The sequence below is a fragment of the Halyomorpha halys genome, unplaced genomic scaffold (genome assembly GCF_000696795.3).
Source record: "Halyomorpha halys isolate HHAL.00 unplaced genomic scaffold, Hhal_1.1 Scaffold620.1, whole genome shotgun sequence".
NCBI classification, from domain to species: Eukaryota; Metazoa; Arthropoda; class Insecta; order Hemiptera; family Pentatomidae; genus Halyomorpha; species Halyomorpha halys.
In genome coordinates this window covers 103,822-125,961 of record NW_027107900.1, presented here as the reverse complement: position 1 = coordinate 125,961, position 22,140 = coordinate 103,822, and the positions used below count along the sequence as shown (strand labels likewise).

The 22,140-nt window shown below is 30.3% G+C and overlaps 1 protein-coding gene across 4 annotated transcripts in view; it reads left to right on the top strand.

Annotated features, from left to right (window-relative positions):
* Positions 1 to 22,140, top strand: part of LOC106684800 (dual specificity calcium/calmodulin-dependent 3',5'-cyclic nucleotide phosphodiesterase 1) — a 420,431-nt gene that overhangs the window by 374,786 nt on the left and 23,505 nt on the right. For 3 of the 4 annotated variants that reach the window (XM_067046266.1, XM_067046269.1, XM_067046265.1), the window contains 2 exons: positions 7,036 to 7,149; positions 21,334 to 21,453. In XM_067046266.1, coding sequence (XP_066902367.1) covers positions 7,036 to 7,149; positions 21,334 to 21,453 — 234 coding nt within the window. The remainder of the gene's footprint in view (positions 1 to 7,035; positions 7,150 to 21,333; positions 21,454 to 22,140) is intronic. The other variant, XM_067046267.1, reaches the window with a different exon arrangement.

Below are 22,140 nucleotides of genomic sequence, written 5' to 3'. Positions count from 1 at the left end.
TACTAGATGAGATAATTTCAATTTAAGTAAATATATTTGACGTTTCGACCGAATTTCCAGTCGTTATTACACCAATCCTCTAAGAAGTGGGGGCAATAATCCTGACCACATTGCCTCCTAACACAGCCGATGGCCTAGAAACAGTACTGAACCGAACACCATTAATGAGTTAAAAGTGTTAATAAAACTCAGCTTTAGTTTAAACAAAAGTAAATTTTCTTTATCTAATCTAAGTTTATTATTTACATTAATTTGTCCTATCTTTTATATAGTTTTTACAGCTGACATCCCAACCCATCCTAACACTATCCTCACCATGTATGCCGATGACAGTGAACAATGATCCTTACATTGTATCCCAGACCCTCCAACCCCACATCACCACCCTTGAAGAATGGTGCCAAAACTGGAGAATTATAATTAATTCAAATAAATCCCACCAAATCACATTCACCCTTCGTCGTAAACCCATGACTTCTTGCCCTACAGTATCCTTTAATAATACCCCTCTTATTCCTGTCGAACAGATCCGTTACTTAGGATTACATCTGGACAAACGACTGACATGGAATCCTCATACAAGACTAAAAAGAAATAAACTGCATGTCGATTCCGACTATTACAACATTTACTAGACAAACGGTCTAAATTCCCAATCCATTACAAAATACTGATCTACATGACTATTATAAGGCCTATCTGGATATATGGAGTTGAGCTTTGGGGCTCCACTAAACCATCAAATTCCTCCCGAATCCAATCCTTACAGTCCAAAATCCTTCGTAAAATCCTCAATGCTCCTTACTTTGTCACAAATCAAGTCATGCCTCAGGACCTCAATGTTCCATATGTTACCGATTTGGCCAGAACCAGATACCATTCCTTCCATGATAAATTTCTCAACCACCCACATCCACTTCTTTCTAACCTGGCTTCTCCTTCATTACCTAATAATCCTTCTTGGCCTCTGAAAAGAAAATGGCCTCGAGATCTTCTCCTCTAGAAATGTTATTGGAGTTCTATCAGTGGGTAGATTCTCCACATGTTTGTATCATGTCAATGTCACTTACAGCAAATTTACTTGTTGTATATATTTGTATACAGTTGTAAATAACAATAAATAAATTATTTTAAAAAAAACATTAATTTGTAAAATCAAAAACAATATTCTACGATCTTATCTTTGATACTATCTTGATTTGATCTCATGTATATAAATTAAGACTAAATTACATACAAACGTACACATGTAAACGGTAGAAGAATGCTCGGCAATGTAAGAGAGAACACCTGTAGCTTCATCGATCGATTCGATGACCTCAGCAGTAAACAATACATCGAGCTTGGAAGAATAGGCTCTCTATTGTCTTTGTTTTCTTCAACGTCTTCTTATACCATCCTCCTCAGGCACCCACCTTCGTATATATTCAAGGATGTCCAAAGTTATATAATACAATATTGTTGATAAAGAACAAATAAATTGGACTTTAATTATTCCTACTATAAACAAATTTGAACTTATTGTCAGATCAGTCTGCTAATTAATTACAAATATTTTATATAATTAAAATTGTCATATTATTATATATTATAATTATTATAAACTATTTTAATCGTAATTTCCAATGATTAAACAAAATATAAAATTATAAATAACTATACATCATCATTTTTATTTACTCGATCATCTGAAGTAGAAAGGATTTATGGTCAATTTGCAGTAAACAAAAATATTTATCTAGAAATTTCATTTAGGTTACAAATTTAGTGATCTTCTGAGTATTATGAAGACATTTTGTCCTTTTGTGGTTTTCATTTCCTATTTTGTGTTAGTAATTGGTGTTCAATATGGAATTAAATTTATGAGATTACTCAAGTACGATATTTAGCATTTTTTTTCTTCAAAGGTAGGAAAGAAAGCTTTGCATTCAGGCTCAAATTGAATTTAAATACGTTCTAACCCGGAAGAATCAAAATTTTTCAACAGCATTTTACGTTTTAGGTATCAAGTTGGTTAATCCATGTTCGGGTATAACCACTGAAACTACAGTTAATCCTATCCTGATAACATTGTTAGGGATTGTGCTGGTTAGTACTTATCAATTTTATCTCATTTCACCCTCTACTTTAGCTTACGCAAGCGTAACGGAATCTCTGAAGACACGCCTATACGTTGATATCATTTTCAGAAGAAAGGTGGAATTTATTATAAACCTGGAAATATAGGTAATTATGAACCAACCCAATAGAAAGATGTTCAGGAAGTTGATAGCTGACTATTCTTTTTTGCAAAATATCTTGACGTGTTGCTATTTTTCTTTTCATTTATGCTGGAATAAATAGAATGGCTTATTCTTACAATTTAAATAATATTTTGGTCTACAAAAACTACATACATTTTTATTATCTGTTTTATTGTTAAATACAATGAACCTTTTTTTTTATACAATGAATGATTATTATTTATAAAGGGGTACTTTTTGTAAAGGAGAATTCCTTTTATTTATTCGATTTCCATCATATACATTTCGTAATAATAATTAAATAAACTGCCCAATCGTAAAATCCTAATTAAAAACTTGATGATTGCCAATCTTGTTTCATTTCACCAGGATTTGTTATTGTTAAATTCGATATTATTTGAAAATTAATAAATATAATTTTAAAGATAAAGAATCTTAATAATACAAACTTTCCATATAAAACAATATTGTGATAAAAGGCTGTTTTACGTTAAACGTTCTAACGTTCTTGACGTTATTTTGTTACTATTCACAACTTTATTATATTGAAATATTTAAGTAAAATTTGTTGTACTTATAATTGATGTATGCTCACTGACCATTTTTCCGTACACAATGACTACTCCCATTCACTTTCTGGAAATGTATTGGGAGAAAACTTATCGATTTAGGGAATGTCGGAGAGTAGTGTATTTATTATACAAAGGCATATACCTATCTGTTTCGGTATATAATAATAATTATATACATTTATTGTATATATATATTGGAAAAGGGAATTTTTTAATAATTGCTGGATGGGTACTTGATATCAAGGATTGATTAAAGAAAAAGTCGGCAGTTAGTAGAACCTAATAGGTCTATGCCAGCAGTGATGAATAATATACGTTTTCGAACCAAAATCGGAGTTTAGGAGAATAAGCGTTTATCTAGCATAAGCTGAGGCACTCTGAATAGATGATGAACGTTCCCTGTCGTTTCAATTTTGTATAGATTCCCGGGATATTCAATCCATAATCCACTTTTACTCTCAACTTTTTATTTTTAAAAAATGCTTGTGTTTCGGCCCTTAGGCCATTTTCAAGGAAACAACCTATAAAAATTGTTTCCACATTATTGTTATATGATTCCATGAAATGGAAGGGAAAGAAAAAGAAAAGGAATAAATCGAAAAACTTGTAGTTAGTTTGTAGACTGGTATTAATTGTAAAAGAAAACTGTGGAAGGGAAAAAAATAATGTTATCTATGTATTATATTATATGATGTAAAAATATGTAACTTATACTTGTCCAGTCACGGATTGATCAGTATGCTGTGTAATGTAGCAAAAAAAGACAATTTAATGAATTATGACAATTCAATGATTAATCTATGTTCAAAAACATTAGTATCACGTGATAAGGTATTATAGTAATAATGTGAAAACAATGTTTATAGGTTGTTTCTTTAAAAATGAACGTTGGAACGAAACGTTGGGAGTTTTTAAAAATAAAAAGATGAGAGTAAAAGTGGATCAATGAAGTTTGTGTTAATTACGGTAATCATGTTTTCACAATTTTCTCATTCTTAATATAATAACGATATTTGACCTAACATAGGATTTAAATAATCCTGAAGTAATACATGGGATGTCCAATGGGAGGAGATAGGAATGGACGCAGTTTCTTTAAAGCTTGTATTAGTTCTATCCAACTGACCCTTTGCGCCTGTCCGAGTCCTATATAAACATTTGTTTTCTATAGTACAACACTGATCCTATATATTGTATAACATTTTTGATTGCAGGCATGTTTCTATTTACCATATGTTTATTTTTTTATAAACATAATACTCTTCGGTACAAAAATTTACTATTTATTTATATTATCTATAAATATAAATTCTAAATTATCCTTTAATAATAATTAACTTACTCCTATTGAACTGATCTGCTGGACAAAAGCAGAAGTGGAATTTGAATTGCATAAGACTGCAAATAAGACTAAGGCGAAAAGAAACGCTCTTTCTGACCAATGCAACACTTATAGATAAACATTTTTAACATTCAAATGATCGCGAAAAGGTCATTTATACAACCATAATTTTTTAGATTATGAACTTTTGCTCTTCCAAATTTCTATTTAGATATTGAACTTTGGGGCTCTACTAAAGCTATTTCTAAGGAATATTTAATAAACCTAAACATTAGACTGTTGTCCATAGGTTATTGTAAATAGTTTTTCCTAAATTTGATAATAAATGAATTTTATTTATGAATATGAATGAATATGAATGAAAATAAATGAAGCTTGTATATGCTCGATCCGGACAAAAGATTCCGTTATTATTTGAATCTGCTCCGAGCTGTGAACCTGGTTGTTAGCATCTCGCCTCATCAACCTCCTGCCCATTATGAAACCAGGCAGATTTTCTTTTAGGTCGACCACAACAGATTCTACTGGGTGATCAGGGTCAAACCCATACAGCACAAATTTCTTAGTGTCACATGGCGCATAAGTGTTAAATCTTACTTCACTGTGCTGTCTGAAGAGCTTGACGGCTTCCTCGTGGTCAGCCTCAGATTCTAGGTACAGCCTTGTTTCCCTGGCGGAATTGTTCGTGGTGAAACGTGTTACGTTCACAGTAGCAAGCATTTCCCGCACCGACATCAGTGAGAGTGCGGGAGAGACTATAATTGGCGGGGGTGGCCTGGGTTTGGGCTTCGTGGTTTCCTCATTAGTTGTTGCTGCTCCTTTCTTTTCTCTGAATGTATCAAAGATCATGGGGTCGGCAAAATTGAATGTTTGTTCGATGATAGCCTGGGAGCGAAAACCTTTTTACCACTGGCTACTGACCACGTTGTGTTGTCATCGGTGGTGGGTCCCTTCTCGCCACGGTTGTGGGGTGTAGCTTCTTCAACACCATCCATTGAAGTGGGTTGATTGGCTGCTATACTGTTCGTGGTCTCTTATACAGCGGCCATTGAAGTGAATTAGGTAGTACCCGGCTGAGTGGCAGCCCTAGATTTGGGCATGCTGGTCTCCAGACACCAGTTTGGCCTGGTAACAACAGCACTTTACGCGACTAATAAAGTATTATTGAATGAAACCTTTTTTTTTTTCCTAACCCCAATTGAAAATTATATTATTGAAGTTTTTATATATACATTTATACATTTAGTGAATCGTTCTTTTATTGAAGCATTGCTCCATTCTAAGGACGGATTGAGATATTTATTGTTTCGATTTTATATAATGTTTAATAGACGAGGCACCTCGTTTTCTGAATTTTAATCTACATACTAAACCTAAAATTAAAAACTAATATAAGTTTCTTTTCACTGGTTACGGGGATGAAGGTCCTGAAAGCGCACTGGAGGGGGCGCTGGTGTTAATGATTGGAAGAGTGGATTGGTCAGAGATTTGAGGGAGTCAAAGAACTTGACAGGCCTCCGACCAATGAACTCTAGCACTGTAGGCAGTTCGAGTGGCTGATGCAGTTCCGGAGGCTTCTTCTTCTTCCACGATGTAGTGCGGACCATGCTCCGCAGCATACTATCCTGGAACCCCTGAAGGTGGCGCTGCGTGCCGTTGAAAACTTCCTCGTCTACCACCCTCTTTCAACTCCCTTTCTCGCCTCTATTTCTTATCCATCCCCCTTCTGATCCTTGTCTTCTCATTGGCCAAAATCCAGCTTCCTCTCTCCCCTTTACTTATAGTTGAGAGTGGGTGGGGAAGTCATTGTCGGAAACTCTCCAACAACATCCTCTACCTCGGCGTGACTCTCGACAGGCACCTCACCTTCACTTCTCACGCCAGGAAGAGGCTCAAGCTAGCACGCCAGAAGTCGTATCGACTCTACCACCTGCTTACCTCACAGCAAATCTCTCTCCGCCTCAAGCTGCAGATCTACAAGGCCATCATTCGTCCGACTCTTCTCCATGGCGCACCACTCATGCGGCACCTCTTCCGGACCACGTTAAAACAACTGCAGAGCTTCCAGAATTCCCTCCTTCGGCGAATAGTCAGAGGAACCTCACTCCAAAGGGCCAAGAATAGTGCTATCAGAGAGGAGCTCAAACTCCCTTCTGTGCCGGAATTCATAGGCCGTAGGCACATCAAGTTCTTTGATGGGCTGAAAGCCTGTGCCAATCCCCTATTCTGTGACATAACCCCTCCCCCAAGACCTGGGAGGTGGCAAGGCACGGTCCCCTTGGTCGACGTCCTCGCCGAGGGAAGGACTCCTGGCTCTGCAGCCTGAAGTCACCCACACCTCAACACAACCAGCCGGAATGGCCCCTCCCCATTCTTTGTTAGCCCCTGGCTATATAGCCCCACATGTATAAACCGCCTTCAGCGGACCATGTTTTGTTCATCTTATAATGCCACAAGGCAAAAGAAGATAAAATTGTAAATAAATGTATATATAATCCTTAGTTTGTAAGTACTATATATTTGTAAATGTTGATTTAAATAAAAATTTAGGAGGTAAGAAAAAAAAAAAAAAAGGAAGTCATCATCCTTTGGATTTCTTGGCAGTCTCTCTCCCTTTGGCCCTTATCAGGTACGACAGGCCGCCAAACGAACTTACAATTTCTCTTTTTTCCCAGTTGGTACTACTAATACATATAAATTAATACTTATAACATCTCACCACATTATACAGTTATGGATTATATCTGATGGTTCTCTTTGATTTCTATTACAGTATTTGCCCTTTTTATAAATTTTTTATCTGTTCAAATAATAATTTCTTCGTTTATATGATTTTTTTTTATTTGTTCACTAATATTTTGTTCATTTGTTGTTTCAGGTTACGCGCTTTATTGCGACAATTACAACACGGTGAAATTTCCGCCGATTTATTAAGCAAGAATCTTATGTTTGCTGTAAAAGTACTTGAAACTGTTTATATTGACGAAACTAAGTAAGTTCTTCATTAAAATTATAAGTGTAGAAAGTGGATTTATGTGTACATGCTTATACATTTTTGTCTACATTTATACTTGTTCAAGAAATTTCAGTCTGCTTGGAACTCTGTTCTTTTTTTCTTTTTTTTTCCTATTTCTGAAACTATACAAAAATTACATTACCACGACTGGACCAAACTGTTGGTAATAATTATTCGTATTTCATTTGTGATCATCATAAGGACTAAAATAATCCAATTATATTTTGAAGTCATATTGTGATTTTGTAAATCTCTTCACTACGTTCCTTCAGGGTAAAATATGCATAAATTAATCAGATACGTTTTTATTTTATGATTTATTTATTTTTTATATCTTGAATAAATTCAATAGTTTTAAAAATTAATTGCAGCGAATTGATGACTATATCCTTTACCCTAAGTTAATATTTCAGAATCCTTTTTCGATTGTGTAGTCTTTTCAAAATTGTATTAAATAAATTTATGCAATAACACGTATTTTTAATATATATCTTTTTAAACATGTTTTATTCGCACTCGTTCTAATCACATAAATTTATTATAGATGCTCTTTTTATCTTACTGTCTCATTAATCGACAATAGCCTATGCACATCTCTGCGGTATACCATTAAAAGTCACTACTTTCCTGTCACTCCAAGTTCAATTTTAAGTACAGCTGATTTTTTAAAGCGATCAAATCTCAAATTGATTTATCCTCAAATGTTAAATGAATAGCTTCTTGAAACCATGAAATAGCAGTCTAGTGTGGGAATTCTAATTCAAGTAACGTATAATTGCTAATCTGTCGCCTGATAATCATAGAGACAACCAATCCAGTAATCCTTGGCGCTTAAAAGACTTTTTTGAACCATGAACCACGATAAATTAGACTTTAATTGTGTGTTGTAAAAACTGCAGAAAATTTAAAGCGAAGTCTCTAATAAAATACGACTGTAACCTCAAGAATGCAGGCACTGTTATAATCACACACGTGAAGTGATATTGACACAAAACAACCCTTTATTGTTTAGTTTTACCCTTATTTTATCCTTTCAGGTATAAGACATTGGAACAGAAGGTTTCTTACCTTAAAATCACGGTATCTATATTCATTCTCAGGAATAATTTACTTTAAAAATAATTAATTTAACTACTTAATATTGCTTGATAATTTTGTGTGCAAACTCTACTTTATAAAAATATATTTGTTCTGATCTAGTAAATAGTAGAACACATTTATTATGTTTTCCAATTTATTAACTCATGAATAGAGTTAGTAAGGATCAAGAGATTGTTAGAAAATTCTTTTAATTTAGCATTATTAAAGCCGATTTCAGGGTTTAACCCCAGTAGGGAAACAAAATCGCTTCAGAGAGAAAAAATGAACAAGAAATAGATGCAAGAGAAGCGAAAAAGACTTATTAATTATTTTTAATTTAACTCGAAGTATAAAATAAAAGAAACGTAGTTATAATCTTCATTATACATAAGTTCTAAGTTTGATAAAGTATATTCAACTTTCTGGCAAAGTGGGGCATAACATCGTTTACTAATAAATAGTTTTTCTGATATTTCTTTTACCTTTTTTTGACCACGACCTAGACCATCTTCCAACAATCATCACATGCAGACAACTAGTATTCTTCCAATAACAACTATCCATATCTAAGCTACTTCTAAATTTCTAATTGAGCATCTAAAATATCTGAGTTGGTAGAAAAAAAAATTACCACTCTAATAGAAAATTAAAGCCAAGAAAATAAAGGATTTTCCTTAATAGTAATAGCTTTTATTGTTGTCCTCTTGGATATAATTATATGTTATATTTTCTACCCTTTGTGAAGAAGTGACTTAATCAGTAGGAAAATAGTGACAGAAGACGATTTAGTGATGAAGATAAAATACATATCCGTACAATAAGTTCTGAAAATGGGATCGATTTCCGAAATACTATTAAGAAAACAATTAAATGAAAACATTAATAAACCTCTTTTAGTACATCATGAATAAGAGGTCTTTTAAAATTTTCAAAGTAATTTTTGTTAATGATCTAACCAAGAAACTGAAAAGTCACTATTCAGTTAAAATTATTCAAATGAATGATAACAGGTTTGAACGTAGCTCATAAACAATAATTGTGAAACGTACACTGTGTAAGTGATAAAGGGATGGGAATAAAACAACGTTGTAATTGATATTTTTATAAAAAGCTTGGCCAACCAAAACTTAAGCGCAAAACTTGTAGTAGCGTCTCCGTAAGTTACGAACTGTCTTGAAGTAAGATCAGACATCGTTTCCACTGACTAATACTGACATTTCTCAGCAAATTAATGTCCTTTCTCTGGGTTGCAAATTTTTAACTCCTCTCCTTCCCAACAATCGATTTTTCATGAATCGTAACTATGAAGAAGTTAGTGTAACGAAAAAATTTGCATTTGCCTGGAAAAAAAACAGTAAAGAGATGAAACTCGATAATATATTGTGTATAAATATAGCACATTTCGATATCCTAAAAAATCCATACAGTTTGTTACCACCACTTCATTCTTCATTCGCCACCATCTTAAAAATGATATCCAAAATCAGTTGTTTTTTTTTAAACATCTGTTTGGTGCATAAAAAAAAAAAAAAAAAAAAAAATGAAAATTATAATGGATGAAATCCCCTACCTTTTTTTTCCCCTACGTTGTTTCAAACAAATATAATGCACTTGATAACAATTATCAAATAGCAGTTTCTATGATAATTGGAAAAACTGTATCTCTGGAACTATTGAAGGTTAGAACCATATTTAGCTTCAAATTTTCGTTAAATTTACCTTATTTTAAAAAAAATTGTCAATTTTTTTCTTGTCTGGCATGTATCTTTAAAGGTTTCACCATTGGTCTTAAAAATAGAAAATTTTCCTATAATAAAAAAGTTATGACCTTACCAGAGGCATTTGTTAAGTCACTGTTTGTTTTGTGTGTGTTTGTAAACTGTCACTTTCATATTAAAAAAAAATCTCGGGAACTATTGAACGTAAGAACTCTGTTTGGGTTCAAATTTTAGTAAATTTACCTTACTTTAAAAAAGTGTTGATTTTTTTCTTGTCTGGCATGTAGCATTACAAGAAACTTTAGGATGGCATAGGTTTATTATTTGTTAGCTCACCTTCAAGAACATAGATAAAGATTTGTGTAAAATAAATCACGTTTTTTTTTGTAGGATGTCTTGACCATAGGGACAATTTGCAAAGCCATTAACACATTTAACTATGGCGAAAATGCATATCTTTAAATTAATGAAACTTTGAAATAAACATAATTGATCAATAAACGACACAATAATTAAAGCACACATATGTAATAAAAAAAAGATTTGTGATGGAGAACAGTGTCTCCCTCTTCAAGCTTACTTTTTTAATAACTTTCGGTTTAGTCCTATAAAATTCCAGCATCAATATTGAAAAAATGAAAGTTTTATTTAGATTTAAAGTTGCATTATATATTTTGAAATTTAAATGAATTAATTAAAATTTAAACTTTTATGATGTTAGATATTTACAAAGTACTGAAATAAAGAAGTCATAGGATTATTGAAGGATTTATTATAGAGCTTGGATTAGCAAGATACAAGAATATCATTTTATTATTTTTCCAACTTGTGTTAGAAATATAAAAATAGTTATAAAACGGAAAAATAATAATTAATCCATAATAACTTCAGTTTAGGTGATAATGGTATATTCATGCATTTTTTATAAATACATTATACTAAAATGGCTCTCAATTTTAAAACGTTGATAGAAATCCTCTATTTAACATATATTGGTATGCTGCCCAAATAACATTGGGTTTCTATAAAACACAGCATACCAATCAATCCATGATTATATATACATATATATTGTAATATTCAAAAAATATTTAAAGTAAATAAAAGAATATTAATAGTTTTAACTTTATTCTCATATCTTAAGTATATCTTGGGTTATATATTAAATAGGTATATTAAATTGATAGTAGAGTTGTATTTTAATTTTATAACATTTTAGACTCTTAATCTCAGGGCGGGTTTCTAGGTAATCAGAATAGAAACTTTTTTACCAATAACACTTAATTAAATTAATATCTACTTTTACAAATGTATTTAATTTTAGGTAGAGCGAAACTAACCAATGTATACAATCTTCTATGATAACAGATGGTTTTCTTTTGCTTCTTTCTCAACAAACCAACACTTCCTGTAAACCATCTTTCAGCAAATAAACACTGATTTTAAATAAAACCTTGGTCCTCTGAAAGTTTCCAACTCATTTCTCATCCACGAAGTGTGTTGTTTGGCGATCCAACCTTATTCTTCTTGGGTGACTCTTCGATGTTCTCTTTTTCAAGATCTCCACCCTTGAGCTATACAAAAGATGGTGAGGAGCCCCCTATCAAGGAAACATCATTCTCCGCCTGTGCCTAAGCAACGAATCCAACAAAAACCAAGCTCTCTTCCTTCCCCTTCTCTAGGTGTTAGTTCTCAACATCGATTGTAGCACTACGGTTTTGAGTTTTTTGTTATGATTTCCTTAATGAATAATTTTCTTTAGAACTTATTCTTAACTTCTATTTTTTCTTAAATTTACTGTAACTACAGTTATGATGGGAAGTTAAATAAGGTTTTTAAAATATTTGAATCTGCTCAACATGTCCGCGATTCAACGAACTTTTCGCAAGATATTCTTTGTTTTGAATAACGATCTTTCCACTCCATATATGATTGTTCAAAATTGCTTAGCTTTCTTTTTGGTTTAACAAAGCAAATTTTTTTAAAAATAGATTTCCAGGGGGCGCTAAGTAATATTTTTCCTGGAAAGGGGGCGGTAGGACAAAAAAGTTTGAGAACTACTGCTCTAAATGTTTAGAAACAAAAAAAAAACTTTGAATACCATTTTTTAAGATTGGGAAAAATCCCTGAAAAAGAGGTGATAGCTAACTTTTTTTCAATTTCTAGGCCTCCTATCACGATCCAAGTGAATAGTAATGAGTGTGTGTTCCCTGTTCAGAATTTCATGCATTTGTTTTTGTTTAAATAAAAATGTATAAATTGTGACTTAATGATATAGTTCCTTATACAATAATAATAAGTAATATAAGCCTACTTCATATTTATTTGTTTACAAATATTCAATTATTCGAAGTTATAAGTACGTATTGAAGCGATTTTACAAAATCACTTTGTAATCTTCAATATATTTTCTATTTATGATGATAATTATTACAATTAATAATAATTGTAACCATTTTATATTCTTCTGACCTTAGTTGTGTACTTTTATGTTCATTACATTCGATCTTTCATTTGTCTTTCTCTTACAAAACTCGTTACCTTAGGATCTTAGAAGTAATATTTTTTTATGTTAGTCAAATACAATTAAATTTCCTAACCATTTACTACAGAGTTCAAAAAATTTAGTCAGACTGATTTAACTTGACATCAGCCAGAATTGTGCTAAGTAAAAAGTACCAACTTACTGATAACTTGGTAGACATCTATTAGTTACCCTTGACTAACAAACTGTATAACCCTTTTCAAATGATTGAGAAACATTTTATTAGCTTAAAAGGAGAACCACCACAATGATATTATCTCAAAAAGGAAAAGTATTTGTCATGTAAAGAGAAAGCGCTCCCCTGTAGGGTATATTCTACATCACTCACTGCAAATCTCTTAAGGGTTCAAGGCAAAATTGAGATATAACCAATGAGCTGGAAATCATTTTTGGTAATAGTGAAATTTCTAGTCACTAGAGTTTTAAGTTTTTTGAAAAATTACAACTCAATGAATTATCATTTTGAAAATTTTTTGTGTAAAAAAAGACAGAGCATGCCATATTTTATGATTTTGTTAGTACTAAAAGTTACCTAACTGTCCACTTTTCTGGCAAGGAGATGTGAAAGGGATTGACATAATCAGAGATAATTTATATATGGATAGACAATAGATAAATGGAGTGAAACAACATTATACAATCTTATAATATATGTATTTGTGTGTGAGTGTATTCAATACAGTTCAATTAATACTTTCAAGAAAACACAAAGAGCCTCATCAAAACAGGAGGCTAGAAATAAGCCAGGTCACTAGGTAACTCATCTGGTTACAAAGTGACAAATCATGTTAGTTGCCTGTTTGAACAAACACCATATGCTCTCTCATTTAGTAATAAATTATTGGCGTCATGAACCCAACAACTTGCTTCACATGTGTTTAGTATTAAATTGAGTCTCAACCAAGTATTTTTGCAGTAAATAATTTTTCTTGGTAATATTGACAAAGGAATATTTTTCAGTGCACTGTGAAACATGTTATCATTACTAGGCGACTCACAAATTGTGACTTATATCCAGGCTCCATGTTATAAGATAAAGTCAATAGCTTCATATTCTGTAGTGATTTCCTCCAGCGTAGATTAAGCCATGGCAATTATGTCAGCAATTTTAATTAATAGTAAATAAGACTTTTGAGCTATGAAAATTCTATTATATTATTTAATAATATAACTAACTATAACTATAACTAGAAAGTTAGTACATTCTTTTGAAATATGAAGTTTGCCCTCCTAGATTTGTTTCAAACATCATATTGCAGGTTCCAAATAAATAATCCAAATACTATATCAGATTAGAAGTGGAAATTAAACATTTAATAATTAAGATTTTTGTTCAAATATTAAAATGACGGATTAAGATTCTTAAAATCTCAGATGGTAGAATAATACAACTGGGTCATTCTATGCCAATTCTACACACTTTTGGACCTTACCATCCCAGATTTTATTAAGATGTAGTACATTTATTCCTTCTACATAGACTTGGAAAAATGTGAAATTGTACTGAAATATGTCCACTAGCAAAAATGTGAAATTGTACTGAGTTTTTTTTTGTAACAAAGCTGTAAAGATGTCAAAAAACAAAGAATGACAACTTTTGGAATTCCTGAATAAAATTCCCTAGTTTAGCTAGAGACATGGGATTGATGTCATTTTACTGTGTATTTCATGCCCTGTCCTGTTTTATAAAAGTCAGGTTGAGACATTTCTCAAAATCTAATTTAAAATTTAAATTTGATGGAAATGGCTTTAATGTTAAAGGAAATCACAAACTAAAGCTCCACTTTCATAAATTCAAATTCATATTAATTTTTAAAGTACTACTAATATTAAAGTTTTTATGAAAATAAACATAACTCAGAAGTGAATATTGATTCAGTTAATAAGCCAGGAAAAAGTTAGGAAATTTAGTTTTTCAATTGTACAAATAGGACGAAAAATAATTATAGCATGGTTACCTAAAAGAGGTCACAATACTTTCCTTATTATACAATACAAGGTATAATAAAATTTTAGTATTTTAGTTAGTATCGATTACATAGTTAACTACTTCTGAAGGAGATGGTCAGGAGTATGGTCATGTACAACTAAAAAATAGTTTTCAACTATCAATACTACATACACTAACGTTTCAACCCACTGTATAGGTCTTCATCAGGACTAAAAATATAAAGATACAAAGAAAGTAGAGTCAAATTAAGAGTGAAAGAAACATATAAAAAAAAATATAAAAATGGTAGTATAAAATCAATCAAAAACTTAAATAAAATAAGGAAGATAAAGATAAAAACAAAAATAATTAGTCAACTAACCAATAGCATTGTATTATATAATATAGTAATTATTTCTGATTCCCAAAAGCTATAAAGTTGCTGTTATACATTTTCAAAAAACTGACAGTTTTTCTGAAGAGTGCCACTTGGTTGTAGTGCTGCGATTCGTGTATAGAGTCTGGCAGCTCATGCCAGTTTGTAAATATACCATTCAAATAAAATCAGAACTCCATTATTGAGTAAACAGCAGAAAACATTACCAATGTAGTGTTTAATTGTTTAGTCTAAAAAAGATCATTAAATCGGATGCTTACTTGATAAAATATTGTATATCAAAAAGAATGCACCTATATAATGCCTTCATAGCTAAATCTACATCAAAAAATATTCAATGGGATCAGAAGCTTGCAAAAAGCAAGTATAAAAATCTCCTGGCTTATTAACTGAATCAATACTCACTCCTGAGTTACTTTTTTTCATAATAACTTTAATATTAGCAATGATTTAATAATTAGTATGAATGAGTTCAATTTATGAATGTGGAGCTTGCTATTTTTTAAACAATGAAATCATTTCCTTCCCACATTAATATTTTCCCTTGTTATGACAAAAATTCAAGAAATAAATTTGAGAATTTAGAATATGTACTTTTTCAGAAAATTTAAAATTTGGTTTTGAGAAATGTTGTCTTATAGTAACCTATACAATACTGCATATCATTTGACAGCTTATAGAATACACTGTAAAATGGCACTTATCACATATCTTTAGTAAAATTAGAGAAGCTTCTTCCAAAATCCTAAAACTTCCTGTTCCCTGTTTTTTTAGTTCCATTTATGAAAACTTCACAACTATATAGTTCAAAAACAAATGGACATATCTCAGTAAAATTTCACATTTTTCCAATTCTAGGAATTCCACTAGGAAAACTGTTAAATGTAAAATATATACATATACGAGATATAAGGTTTAAAAGTGTGTAGAATTGACATGAAATGTCCTTACAACGCTAAAAGATCTTCATGAACTGATTTTAAATAAAAAATTCCACATCAATAGGCCTTTGATAAGGAACGCATGATTAGTGGTTGAGTAAAAGATATTTGGAATCAAAAAAATCCAAAACATATAGAGAAAAAAATCTGATTTTAAAATTGAATAATTATTTACAATATGAAAATATTGAGTTAGTCAATAACGCTCATAGCTAGATTTTCAGGATTATTTCATGTTTAAAAATAGGAGAAAGATATTTAAATTTTTGTATTGAAAAAATTGTTTTCCAAACTCAACATTAAAATTGAAGAAAGTAAAAGTCAAATATAATTATTAATTCATGTTTTTACAAATGTGATCCTTAATTTTCAATGTCCACTACAATTTCAATAATTATGATGTGTTGAAGTTTTTTTAAAAGAAATAAAATTGAGCTTTAACTAAAAACTACTTAATTACATAGCACATATACTTAAAGAACAATGACATACATATCAGAAACCTTATACCAGACACACTGTGATTTATTTTTAAATATAAATTTATTTTTTTAAAAAACCTTAAATTATTTTTAAATGGATTAAAACATACTAGTTACTAATAAAATATATCTAAATTCATTTTAATGGTTAACTTATATTAACTTTTTTTCTTTCTTATCTATTATATGATGATAATTATCATCCAAATAACTTTTTATTTTCTGCTAAACTTTTTTTTCTACAATTCATATTTCATATTATTTTGATTATATGGGCTATTCCATTGCATATTTACAAAAAAATTACTTTTAAAAATAATAAAAACTGACTCACCAAATAGCATTAAATCACTTATATCTCTCTTAATATAGAATATAAATGCACCTATGATGACTAATAATACTACGATGTGACCAAGAAATTGAAGTAAAATATATATGACAGATTTTTATTCCATATTTTTTTTAAATTTAAGATTTAAAATTTTTAGTAATCCAAATATCAACTAACGCTTTCTTACTTTAATACTTCCTGTGTTAATCCATGAATAATCTATTTAGGTTTTAAGTTAACAAGACAAAATCTATTATGGTTTATTTTTACTCTTTTATTGGTAACGAGTTTTAAACATTGTAATTTGGTTATGTAGGTATCATTAATTCTTAATCTTTTCTTTATCTAAATGAGTGTAAGATGCACTATACTTCTTTCTTATGTGTGTGTGCACCTTAAATAATAAATTGCATTGAGCAGTTCAAGGTAAAATAAAGAATATTGGTAAACCATGTAAAATATTGTACATTGTTGAGTGGATGTGATGTAATTTATTTGGATGCAAATATTTTTTTCTTAATGTGTGTCACACACTATTTAGTGAAAGCACGTTTGTATGTCTGTTTCTAATTTCCTATCTTTTCTATATTGTGCTCTTGTTCTATAGCAGTTACCAACAGTTCATCTATGAAAGTTTGGATGTAAATGTAAATGTAGCATGAAATAAAGGAGCATTTGGAATTAATAAGTAAAATATTTTATTTATAAAGTGTTTATTTAAACAAATTAATGTTTAATAATTAAATTATTATATTAATAATTATTTAAAGAAATTATTATATACTTTCACTTGAAAATGATATGTTGTTTATGACAATTTTTGTACAGTGATATTAATATTAATGATTGTCAATTGCATATAACGAACTATTCATAAAGTATTTAAAATAAATTATTAAAAAAAAAAAGATAGATTTGTATTATTAGAATTCCTACAATATTGTCATAATCACAATAACTATGTACCAGATTCATTGCTCTCTACATTAAAACATAATAAGAAATAATTCAACATTTTAGATTTGCAAATATGAATTTAATCTCTTCTTATTTATTAATATTTTAATAAATATGGTTGAAATCATGAAACAAAATCATTAGCACTTCATCTCCATTATTTTTTTTTTAAATTAGACTCAAGGAAAAATAAAGAATTAATCTAATATTTGATAATGGTATTAAAACACTCCATAACAAAGCATCCACTAGTCTTCTGAAGATTTTATTTACAAAATAACTAGAAATTTTTGTACTTTGGATTTTTTTACACTATGTGTATATAAAAACTTGCTCATTGTTGATGGTTCTAAGCCAGCGGTTTCCAAACTTCTTTTGCCCCAGTATGCTTATTTGACCAACAAAAACTTTGCAGCTCCCTTGTCAAGATAAAAAAAATATCATGCTATCCTTGTCAAGATAAAACAAAACAAAAATTTTGGCATAATTATCCTTAGAGCGATTGAATGCTAGAATACACTGTGTACTTTCTATTTTAATTTTTAACGTTTTTTCCTTTCTTTTTTTGTAACATTTTGAGAAAAAGAGATTTGCTTGCAGCACCTCTAGTACATACTTGAGATACCCTAGGGTACCACTTCACCCACTTAGGGAACCGCTGTTACAAGCTATTGATGTGAGCAATAATTGATAGTAGTATAACAATCCCCAAAGTCCCATATCTATTGATCAAAAATCGTGTCAACTGCTTACTCTTTTCAATTCATTGTTTGAATTAATTTTTTTAAAAAAAAAGTCTATTTCACTAGTAGGTGATTGATCATGGTTTATCAAGGCTAATTTTTTTTTTTTTAACATCCTTTAAGATTGATACCTTAACATCTTTTTATTATTCAATGAAACAAAATTAGAGTTCAAAAACCTTGTTAAAAATATATCCTTGGATCTTTTAATACTTGAGAGGTATATTTTTTCTCTTAGTAATTATTATGTAACTCATTAATGTAGATATTTGAGTGAATTTCCTCAAAAATATTTTGATTTCTTTCTTTCCACACAAACTCCCAATTCATTGCTGGTTAGATTGTATTTGATACTATTGAGACTAATTATATCCAGGGGAAAATGAAAATGGTCAATGAAAAGGCCAAAAAATGTAATATATAAAATATAATTTTTAAAAAATGGGGATTTAATGTGATTATAGTTGTTACCTTAATCTTTGTGATTATTATTATAATCAAAAACTGAAACAACAATAATAAAATTCTTTGTATTATATATTCTCTTCTATTTAATTTAATCACGTCCCAAAACCATTATAGATGCTTCTTGACATAAAACCACTTGTTTGTTATATACAATCAATCCTCACCACCCTCATTGCACTGATTAAAATATATCAATAAAACTATTATTTGACAATAGGTTTCCTTGATAGACCAAACCCAACTGATTATCTATATTTTTATTTCAATAGCAAATAAGAGATTATATCTACAGTAGTAGGATTATAAATATATTTATCACTCTATATTTGGTAAAAAAAAATTTAGAATTTTTTCACTTTGAGTTTTATGATTAAACTTATAAATTAAAACTATTATCATAACTGGTGAAATAAATTAAACAAACTCATAATCACATAAAGTCTATTATTATTTATAAATAATAAACATTCCAGCCCTTCCAATCAGTTAACAATTTTTTTAACATGATAATATTTCTATATTATTTCTTCCTTGCTTAATAATATGTACAAATCATTACTACCATTATAATATGAGTAAATTTAGAGTAATAATTTACATGAATCTAAAGAAAGGGAAAATGATACTTGATTTTATTTTGTAAATATATTTGTTATATTTGGCACTCATAAGTACTAATTTATTTAGTTAAAAATAAATTTGTATAATAAATAAAAATATTAAGAGTAGATATAGCAAATCAAATTATTTAATTTATCAAAAAAATTTATTTCATTTCGATTTTTTTTTTTAATAGTCCATTAGAAAATAAGATTTTAAGAACACTAAATTAAAGGAGATCATAGATACTAACACCTATCTCATGAGTTCATGGATAGGTAGAAGGAGGGGAAGGGAGAATGAATATGCATTATTTCACTAAAAATAAGTACCACCTACTAAGTAAAAATAATTATCCTAAATCAGGTGTAGCTAACAAGTCGATCGCGATCGGTGATCACGAGGCCAATTAGGGTTTATCGTCGATTGCTTGCAATGTCTGAGGTGGAATTCCGTATTCCATGGACTTTAAGCGATTGTAGAAGACATAACTTTCAAGAAATACTTTCAGACATATTTTATATGGATCAAAAGCTATTATTATTTATCCATGTTTTTTTAATTACCCTGGACGTGAGTTTTTTGGCCCTTTAAATAGTTATTGTTCTTGTTTTTATGTAGGTAGATAAACTATATATCTGTATTTCAGTACGATTTGTACTCAGCGAGCTATTGTTAGCTTTGCAAAAAGTAAATCATATTATTCTTTCATGATATATTTTCCTGGCCTGGAAAAAAACAAAAAAATGGTAAAGTGAAATATTGAAATAAAATTGTCAGACATACTATGCAGCTTTATGGCATCTTTTTCATATTTACGAACAAATAGTACAACAACTTATACATTGCAAATGATAAAAAAATTAAATTGCATTTTAAGGTAGCAAAAAGCTATCTTGAAAAAGTGTTAGAAAATCAAATTTTAGGTAATGCATGTTGCTATCAAAAGTTGGGTCTGGAAATTTATTTTCTTCATGAGCCTATATCGAAAACTTAATTAGTCATTTAAAAAATAAAAAATAGTTTCGAACATATATATTACTTATCTACCCATACCTTGTTGGAATGCCTCTGATACTGAAACACAGTGGATAAACATAGTATAAATTTCCCATCCCTTCTTCCCCCTCAGACTACGCCTATGACTAGTTGATCACGACACTTGTAAGATAAAAAGTAGATCTTATTTACAGAAAAGTTGGCCACCCCTGTCCTAGATGAACAAGAATATGTTCTCTTACCTTACCAATGAATAATATAATATTACTTAACTATTTTAATCATTCCAAACCTTTTCCAGTTTTTGATCCAGTTGTGTCTATATCACTTTGCATTCTAGAAATATTTTTGATCTGAAGTCACATGAAGATATTGGTATTAAGACTGTTCTTTAGCCATCCTATTGAATGACTAAGCCAGTGCTTTAAGTAATTAAGGAAGAGGTAATGGCCAAGCATGTTAAGATAAGGGTCCCTGAGTGCCTGGTTCAGAACATTGTAAGAAATAAATTTTGACTCTCACTCTGGCTAGTATGTAACGGTAACCTCTAGTCAATCATCAGGGGTTGGCAAAGTGTACCACTAGGTCCACTTGCCTGACTAGTTTCTCCTCCAGAAGCAGTACCAATAAGTACACAACTTTCAATATTTTTAGTTTTCAATGTAGAGTGCCATATATAAAAAAATATCATTTCTTTGTATAAGAAGTTTGCATTAAATCCCTTTCTTTAGGCTTTCACACTAGAAGAATCACTAAATAATTTCAGCTATTCCAGAATGATTAAAAAATGAAGTAATTATTCTAGTGTAACATTTGCTATACAATTTTTTTTTTTTTTATGATGGGAATATCAAGTGAAAATAGGGAATAATTCGGTAGGGAAAAAATATGTTGCGGGAGACATGGCACTATGTGGCCAAGTGTCAGCTTATGTATGTGTTGTAAGTAAAGAGGGCTGTGCCTTAGGGAGCCGAGGAAGAAGGAGGAAGAAGTAAAGGGAGACACAGAGAAAGAAAAGAGTAAAGAGCAGCCTACCAACCAACTACAAGTGCAGCGGCGGCTGAGGACACCGGTCTGGGCCTCAAGGTCCTTTCACAAACATTTGTCAAAACAAAACAGTACCCTCCTTCCTTGTCAAACTGTTTTTCACTGGCCTAATATTATTTTTTAATGTAATGGTATAACTGATAAAGAGTTACCAAATAAGGTAGTTAAATTCAAATATAAAATAAACCAGAGCATTTTTTTTTCTTATTATTTTTTCTTTAGTTATTATTGCATGTGTATCGAATTTAAAAAAAAAATCAAAACAAAGCAACAATTCCAGTTAAGCAAATGTAATAAAACTCTATTTCTAAAAACTCAAGTAATAAATAATAAATCAATTAAAGTGAGTAGGTGATTGGAAAATGCACTGGATTCCTGATTATATTCTAAGTCTACCTGAAGCAGGAAATCACATTCTTGAGTATGCATTTTTTCTGTTGTTTCGGTAATAATTAACACACAAAATACTGTTAATTTATTTGTCACCATTCTGGCCCATTTCAATCTTTTTATTATCAAATCTCTGACTCTCTGTTTCTTTTATAAAAATCAATGAAATTTAATTCAGTTTTGTATTAATGCCTTAAAATGAACTAATAATAAGGTTATGGCCTTATATGAGACAAAAATATAAACATTTTTCTCTAAGGGCTTCCCAGTGTACCCACAATGGTGTGTGCAAGTTTTACAGAATGAGAATATTAATATTTTTAATTCCAAATAATT